The sequence below is a fragment of the Pterocles gutturalis genome, unplaced genomic scaffold (genome assembly GCF_000699245.1).
Source record: "Pterocles gutturalis isolate BGI_N339 unplaced genomic scaffold, ASM69924v1 scaffold48529, whole genome shotgun sequence".
In the NCBI taxonomy this organism is placed as follows: domain Eukaryota; kingdom Metazoa; phylum Chordata; class Aves; order Pterocliformes; family Pteroclidae; genus Pterocles; species Pterocles gutturalis.
In genome coordinates, this window is record NW_010137585.1 from 2,432 (window position 1) to 11,871 (window position 9,440).

The 9,440-nt window shown below is 37.1% G+C and overlaps 1 protein-coding gene across 1 annotated transcript; it reads right to left on the reverse strand.

Moving 5' to 3' along the window:
* Positions 1-752: 752 nt before the first annotated feature.
* On the reverse strand, positions 753-8,976 carry LOC104457722 (prostaglandin F synthase-like; the record flags this gene model as incomplete). Its single annotated transcript, XM_010082647.1, has 4 exons — positions 753-848; positions 3,022-3,081; positions 3,611-3,793; positions 8,885-8,976. Coding segments are annotated over 4 exons (431 nt in total), but the record flags the coding sequence as incomplete, so codon positions are not given.
* Between the last annotated feature and the right edge of the window lie 464 nt (positions 8,977-9,440).

Consider the following 9,440-nt stretch of genomic DNA (forward strand, 5'->3'; position numbering starts at 1 on the left):
CAGGCTAGTAAGTAATATGTACAGAAATCTATGGGTCAATGCCATTATTATTCAATTATATGCATAAAACTTTTTGGTGATGCTCAGACAATGCTTGTTACAGTGAAATTATATTTTTGACAGAGATTTGCAGTACATTGTATAGTACAAATATTGTAATAATAATGGTATTAACATATTTCATTATTATGCAATTATATGCATAAAACTTCTTTTTGGTGATGCTCAGACAATGCTTGTTACAGTGAAATTATATTTTTGATAGAGATTCGCAGTACATTGTATAGTACAAATATTGTAATAATAATGGTATTAACATATTTTTTCACCCAGCTTTTTCTTCTTCACACATTGTATAGCTCTAACAAAGTACTTGAAGAAGTATTTCACACTTAACACCTGTGTTGTACACCAGTAGGCAGCATTTTTTCTTACATTTTTAAAGAAGGGGTATCTCCTCATGCTCTTTGATTGAATGGGCTGATGCAGGGTCAGTGGCACAAACAGGAGGCTTTGCGTGGGCTTCAGTGAACTAGGGATCAGGATTTGGGACAGAAATGCAAGATCTCTGTACAAAAGTGCTACCCTCAAAAATATCTTTTTTCTGTTACCAATGTCAAGGATTTCAAATCAGTTATCATTAACAGCAGACATTAATCTTACAATTATATTCTTATGGTAACCCTCCCTGAATTCAAATCACATGGTGTGACTCACTGACCACTGACAAAAGAAAAAGCTCAAACCTTAATTCACACAATAAGGCTTGGGTCCCAGGAAACATGTCTCCCATCATGCATTCCATTCAGAATTTCAACATCGTCTTCTGCTATTGTAAAATCAAATACCTATGGGAATGCATATACAGTTAACATCATGAACATAGAGAGAATCAGGAGTATTTCTGTTAAACTGACCAAGATTCGTTTAAATATAAAGCAGAATTTTTCTGTATTTTTCCTTCTGGAAATTCTTCTTATATTTTGTCATAGATAAATACTGCATTAAGCTGACAGGCTCCACTGGGTCCTTTGCTCCTTCTGTGACTCATTTTTATTTCTAGACTCTGTTAAGATGGTTTTGTAGCACTCTGGCCCCAGGCAAGGGTCCAAGACAATGGTAGTATCAAAGCTGTTTTTGACAGCACTCTATATGGTCAGTGCCAGAGGTATATGAATACCTTGACTCCAACCCCTCTGTAAACCTGAGCTCAGTATTTCACTTATATCCCAATGTTCAGTTTAGACTGTTAGAGTTTTTTTCCTCAGAACTTTAGCCAAAGAGAATTATTAGAAGGTATCAGGACATTCACAAAGCTAGCAAACCAAAGGCTATATCTATCTTTTCAATGTGTACTTAGACAAAACACTCGTGGATCAGCTAAAACAGAAAAAGATACAGTGCTATAGTGCCTCAATACGAACTCGAACTTGAAAGCAACAACCTGTCTTCATCCCTAGGCTCTTACAGCCAGCGACTTCTCCTGTGGTGACACCTGCAACATGAATGACGGTGTCAGAGTTTTCTTAGCAGGTGTCTTATTCAGAAATGTAACACTTCAGAATTGAAGTTGCTTTAAGGTGGTCTGTTGTCTTTGTCAGAGCTTCTCTATACTCAATAAAAAAATCCTGTGGAGCCTGAGCTGAAGCCAAATGAGCTCCTCCCATCCTGCATTATCCAGCAATAGCTGTCTGCTGGAATGACCCTTGGAGTCAAACCTCAGTGCTCAAGCTTTTTAAACCTAAACCAGGTACCAGTCACAGAACTAGAAATACTATATATTACATTATATACTGAGGGCTTAATGAGGTCCCTGCTTTTACCAACTTGACTAGAGGTGGTGGAGAATCAGGCCAACACACTGACATGGCAGACAAAAAAAAAAAAAAAAAAAGAGATGTGATTAACAACATCTGATAACTGTGTTAGTTCTCCCCTACTGCTCTCCATCCTAAGTTCTTTATGTTTTGCTGCAACGCATTCCCTCAGTTATGCAAAATGAATTGGTGGGGCCATAGAGGAAACTCTGTAAAAAACAAAATTAATCTGGATTTAAAATATCATTGGGAAAAATAAAATAAAAAGAATAAGGAAGGATTTTATCCTGGTTTTATTCTCTGATCTGGTTCACAATACAGTACCACAAACAGCTGTGCTTGTACCACAGAAGGCAGCGTGCACGTCAGAATAAATAGTCAAGGCAGGAGCTACACAAATAGGCATAGCCACCAAGAGAAATACACACACACACACACACACACACTGATTTAACTAGCAGACAGAAGTTTCCTATCTTCTTACAAAGTTTCTTCCTGATTTGCCAAACAGTTCATAACCCTATGATATTTTTGGAAGTAACAATAAGGTTGTTGTGGTTGCCCCTCCCCCAGAGAAAGCACACTTTCAGATCAGAGAAATGGAGAGAAAAATGAAGTAATGATTTAAAAACATTTGGTGTGAAAAGGAAAAAAAAAGGCAGGGGGAATCACACTACTCCCCACTTTTCTTTGTCCGTCCCCTTCACACTGGGACCTTCTCTGCAAGTTGATTAGAAGGAAGAAGGTAGGGGAAGAGTCAGCTCTGGCAGGACTGTGATTTCCTTTGAAGGTCTCTATCTGTGATATCTCCAAGAGAGTTTTACAGCTTTCATACAGTGTTATGCGTAGGATACAAGCTCCTTCCATTTGATCTATATGCCTATCATAAAAAGGACCTAACCATAACCAGATTAGGATGTTCTACAATCAGCCAAGGATTAAATAAAAATATTATTAATAAACTATGAAAGGTCTTTCTATGGATGTCTTTTTTTATACATAGTGATTAACTCTCCAGTTGATTTCTGCCATTTGCAAATTATGGTTCTCTACTACATTGTAGTAATTCATGGTACTATAATTTGCCAATTTTAACTGAGTTGCCCCAATATAAAACTAGTATAGGAGAATGGGCAGGCAAACCAAAGTATTAAAACCAGTAATTCGGATGTTAGTCAGACTTGAGTGCATAACCAAATCTTACCTTGCAGTTTTCCTGTATCCTTTCTGCTTTTGTAGACTTCGGAATAGTGACAATCCCATTCTGAAAAACATAATGCTTCTCATCATTAAAAATTACATAGTTTCAAATAAAATAATCTCTCTTCTAAACACTTCAAGGTTTTAATTCATTCATTTCAAATAATTTCTGAGGTTTTAATTTCATTTCTCAGAGGACAGTGACATTTCTATATGCTATTTTTAATTGCAGTTATACAGTGCATTAAATTCTAAAACAAATTACGTTGTTTATATCAACTTAATACACTATTTCACTGCTTAGTACTTCATGTTGAGTGATAGAAATTGATTGATGCCCCACACTGCTTGTAACATTTACCTTGAAAACACTTTTTATTGGTGGCTCTTTTTCTCTGCAATCAGATTTTTTTCATATTTAGAATACTGCCATGCTTTGTGTACTACATTCCATATTTCGAGTACAGCACAGTTAGTTCATGTGATATCAACATACTGAAGGCAAAAACACTTTCTGTATAAATTGTGGTTTCATGTACAAAACCCAAACTATTTGAATTTTTTTCCATGTTCTTATTACCACCCTCCATTACCTGTATACTCCAGCGTATACAAATCTGTGCTGGAGTTCTGCCATATTTCTTTGCCAGCTGAATGATGCTAGGATGAGTGAGTGCTTCACCTTTGGCTAAAGGACAGTAGCCTTCAAAAACAATATCTCTGCTCCTACAATAATCCACCAGCTCCTGAGGTCTTTGGAGAGGGTGGTATTCAACCTTAGACAAATAAAAATAAAAACTTTTAGTAAAAACCTTGAGAGTACATTTAGTAGAAAACATCATTGATGAATGAAAATATATTTTCTTTTGTTTTAACAACACATGAGTGAAATCACCGCTTCTAGGAAACAGATGTAAGTTACCAGTTTTAGAAGACGCAATGAAGGATATTAATCCACAAGTATTTTGCCATTAATTGGCACAATAGTTTACTATGTATTTTATGCTTCCCCCAGAAGTAAGGTGCATAGAGCAGTTGCCTGCCCTACCTGCAGCTGGACTCCCACTCCTGTTCTTCTCAGTGTTTGAGAAATGTATGTAAATGCAGAGTGGAAGTCAGCATTAGGTCATTTTTACTGGTGATTTGAGACAACCTTCTTTTCCCCAAATCTACTTCCTTTCCTGTTTCTTCACTAATGGTCTTTAGGTTGCAAAGGCAAGGGAAGGGCGCTGGGCAGGGACTGGGTTTCCAAGATGAAGTTTGCTCAGGATGAGGGCCTGACCTCGGAAGAAAAGCCTGTTGGCATGGATTGTACATGGAAAATCCTGTATTGTGTGTGTGGTGTGACCAACTGCTTATGCGGGGAAGCAATCACGCTGTGGAATGAAGTGTGAAGGAGATCGTTTGTAGGAAGGAAGATCACAAACTGCCAAGAACCAGTTAAAGGAGGAAAAGTAACAAGCTACAAAGACATAGTTGTTGGAAGCAAAAGGAAACAGAAGTTATTGGAAAGTAAGGATCTCAGAAGAGCCACGTATTCTGGCATGTAGCAAAAGCCAAAAGAGGACCTCTGTAGTATTCCTTATTATGTTATTTAAATAAGTATTTCACAGTTCATACATTGTAAAAAGCATACCTTTCTGTACATTCAGATGAAAATGGGTGGTGTTTTCTTTTACAAAATACATAACCATATGATGTATTTTTGTGACTGGCCGTCACCACTGTTCCAGTGATCTAACTCTTGCGCACTTTGAAGAAAAATACTCTTCTGAACAATTACCTCAACACATGGAATCTGGAAAATTTCTTCTGCCACAGAGAGGAAAAATGAACATTTCCTGTTTCTCATCTTTAGTACACGTTGTCTTTTCAGACAACAATAGTTGGGAACAATAGGCTGGCAGTCATTCAATATGTGCTAAGAAAAAAACTGTGCCCCTCGAAGGCTGGGCTGAGTCAGCCTAAAGCTGCTATGATCTGAATTACTACGTGGATTTGGGAACAAGGTTCAAGCAGCAGACACATCCATGTCTTCAACCTTTGATGTTTCTTGACCTTTGAGTAGCCTTTGTATTTCACGTTTATATGTGTAAGACCAGAGTTTAGGTCATACAGTTATTCACTCGTTTGCACCTGAGCCAATTCGAAAATATTCTCATTGTTTTAACTCAAAACTACAACGTGAAAAAAGAAAGAGCAAGTAGGGTGTATTACTCTGTTATTACAATAGTAATAAGCGATTTTAATAGATGTTCTTTACACTAAGTGTAACTAACAGCACAGCCTAGAAAATGTTAAATAAAGAACGATGTATTAAGGATCAAATGCTGAAAAATCCGCAGTATCCCTATGGCATCAGGTGACTTATCTGGCATTTATTAGTAATACAACTGCAAGCAGAATTTACCTGCTGGTCTAATAAAATTTCCAGGCAGCACAGTTCCAGGTTACACCAGAAATATTTAAAGCAAGAACAGCGTGCTGAGATGTCACCTGCCTGCTTCACAAGCAGAATACAAAGCAATAACTACTTCCCACCTGGAAAGATTTTACTTTGTGCCTTTCACTGGAAATCAAGAGACTCGCAAATTTTGGCAACTGAATTTTAGCAGATGCAGTTGTGTGCTGGTAGCAGCACATATTTTTCTTCTTAAATATATTGCTAAGATAATCAAATGATAAAATATAATAAAATAACCACTTTTGAATTTATTTTTCTTCCTGAAAACTTTCTGGAAGGTTCTAGTGGCATCTGGATGCAAGGGACTAGCATCCTGAGCTAGAGAAGGTATAGGGTGAGCGGTAAGCATGTGCTTCCCCTCAAAATAATTCCCACTTCCTGGCTTGCCCCACCCTTGCTATTTTAGTCATCAAACTTTTCTCAGGCAAGGGTTGTCTGTCATATGGTGGTAGAGGAAGATCTTGATCTTTTCTGGAACTCGACCCTGAGTGATTTGTGTGTAAAAATTGGCATTTGTTTAATAAAACAGTTTGCAGTTCACATTACAGAACTCTTCACAGCTCCTACTTGGTCAACCATGGGGAACTCTTAAATGAGCACAGTTTTTATGACAGTCATAGTGTAATGGGGAAAAGTTGAGCCTAATAACAATCCTGACACACAGACCTAGAAAGTCATACCTCAGATGATGGTATACAAAAGCCTTACTCTTTCCACTCTGCTGCGGGATCTTCTCACCTGGTAAAGTTTTCCTGCATCTGGATTTCAGTCAGTTTCTCAATGGGAATGCACAGTCTCGCAATTATTTCTCCCTATAAACTGAAATAAAGCTGAAAACTAAGCCTAGAAATGTTTTTTCTATAGAAGAACAGTTCACCTGAGTTTATATACAAAGGGTTTGTTTCCTAATGCCTCAAAATACTAAAATACATTTCCACCTTGTAGAAATTTACATAATAGAGCTCAACATTAATGGCAATATTAATAACATTACAAAATCTCCCTGAGGTCATTATACAGTAATTGCACTTCTATAAAAGTAGAAGAAAATATTGATGAACATTCCTACATGGAATTCAGAGAGGAACAGTTTATATTTGGTTTCAGTGTACTGCTTTATTAAATGAAACATATATATTAATTAAATTCTTATAAAATGTATTTTTTTCCCCTAATAAGTGACAGACCTAAGAGCCTTCAAAGAGACTACAAAGACTTCCTTCAGCATAAATCTAAACTTACTACTGCCAAGTCAACTACAAACTCTGGAATACAAACCTGTAACTTCATGATGCCAGAATAAAATATTTCTCATCATTTTACACAGTGTTTGACAGTATTTTAAATTGTAGATTGTAATTTTAAAAGCTGCCAAAAGGAACCAAGAAGAGAGGCAGTACTTACAACTTGGGTTTGTGAAGCAGAAGCATTGCTTACTGCCTGGTTTACAAAGACTATAAAAGCCTAATAAAGAACCTCCTTTATCCTGCCTCCCTACTTCCCCCTCTTCACAGAAAAAAAACCCCACCTTTCAATTTTAACATCGTAAGAACTGTTAGAATTGTAAGAACATCCTAAATTCTTTACGCAAACCTAACACAGCTGAGAGGGAAGTTATTTTCCTTCACTTGTTTCTAAAATATTTAGACTTTTCATAAAATGATTGTTTGCAAATGTTTTGTATTTAGAAATAAGTTCCTTGAAAGAGTACGCAATTTCAGGCATAAATACAGCAAAGATCTTTTGTATTACAAATTCTGGAGAGTGAAATAAGAAATCAACATAGCACTTCCACTCCCAATTTAAATTTAGAATTCATTAGTTATTTGATAATACTTCAGTAATCTCATGATCAGACTCAGCAACTCTGACACTAAGCAAGAAATAGAATAAATACTCTTTTGAGGATAACTTGAACTAGAGTTTATAAGATTCCTTTAACTCTAAAAAGCTTAAATTAGTGCTATAACAAAACTGTTCAAAGTGGAGCAGTTTGCAGTGGCATGGATATTTCGTTGTCGGAACACTGGAACAATGCTGTGCATCACCTTAACGAGACGACTATCTGAATAGAACAGGGGCACCCTCCCACCCCTCAGTATCACTAGTGTCTCAACTGTTTGTCTCCTCTTTTTCAGCCACAGAAAAAGAGAGGCTGTCAAATAGTATCAAGAAGCAACTTTTCTCCATTAACATTATTGTCACAATAAGACTGGTAACATTTTGACATTGCAGGTAAGAGGAAATTTCAAAACAAATCCAAGATTACTTTTTTTTTTTCCCTTTACTAGGACACTGAAAGGCTCATTTAACAGACAGTAATGACTTATGGCAAACTCCAGTAAGACTTTGAAGATGTGTATTTCTGAAAAAGAGACACAATTAAGCCTTGGCAAACTCACAGATTCTTAAACAGTCATCAACTTGCCCATCTTAAGAGATATTTCAATGGCTTATTTTGAATATTCAAACTTAAATATTTTTTATGGTTTTAGGTTAATTTAACATTATTCATAATTGTCCTTTAGTAACCTTTAGTCTAGTGGACAGCAAAAACCAGAGATGTTAGGTTCTAACCATCACATTCTGACCTTTTTATGGCTGTTTGTGACATTAAACCACAACCAGCTGCCAGAAATCCTCACCACCTGTACAAAGGGGAAAAGCATGCACCTGCACTTCATCCATTCCAGTGCCCAGTTCTGTGTCAGCATACGCACACTTTCACTGGCAGGAGGTGGTAAGAATGGGAGCATGAACTTCCAGCACAGCTGTGGGCAGAAAACTGTGCCAAGGGAATAGTTGTCAGTGTCCTGGAAGTCTGCCGGTATGTAGGTGGCTATTTTTTATCCTCCTAGGGCAGCAAGAAAATTTTTCCAGGGCTCTCACAGCACCTTCCTAAATGAGAAGTTCACTGACTGTAATGTGATCTTGAAATATGAATACAAAATAAGGGGGGGAGCAAGGGAAACAGCACCCTTGTATGGATATGTAACTACCCGAGGCTTTCAATGTTGCTTAGAGGAATTACCTATAGTGTTTGAATACAGGCTCTCTCTAAAGCTTTGTTCACTCTGGAGATGCTAAATGTTCAGTGCTCCTTGAATTTTATTTCTAAACTGTTTTATCATCAAAAACTGTTACATGGACCATTTGTTTGTGCCTTTAAAAGCAGTAGCCTGGGAGTAACTGGGGAAAGAAAGGAGGAAGGACTCCCCCCCAATTCAGGTCATCTTCCTGAATGGTTTTCAAAACGTATATAGAAATGAAAGAGAAGAAATTGTATGACTAAGGCTAGTTTGGGTGTAGTCTTTCAAGCACAGCAGTGGGGAGGAGATTATTAACCAGAAAAACCAAAGCAAAAACCCAAAGCCAGATACTTTAAATATATTTATCCACTCACCTGATTAACATGTGGAGTAATCACACAGTCTTCCTCTAGTTGCTCAAGATGACTGATAAGAAAGTTGCTTACGCCAATTGATCTACACAAACCTAATGAGAAACAGAACAAGAAAAAGTTTTTGGCACAAACATAACTATTTGGGAGGACGACTTGAAAAATATCACTTTCAAGAGACAAAATGATTGTACATATCATTTCTATATAGCAAAATACTGCAGAGAATCACAGAAAAACAGCACTGAAATCTAGTTTGACAGTATTATCTGAAAGTGTGGTTCCGTCACAGTCACACTAGGAAATCATTTTATAATCTAAATACACTGGGAACTCCCCAGTGTATAAAAACTCCAGGCTAAATTCTGGGAAAGGCTAATGTAGAATAAGCAAAGAACAATTGGACTCCACCAGAATGAAAAGAAGGAAATGGTGTTCTGAGCAGCCTGCCAAAACTAAAGCGAAGTGGAACATTTGCAGAAGACTAATAAGGTGTGAGCAATACAACACAAGGACATGCAGCCCAAATGAACTATGAAGCACTGCCTATTTATCTATT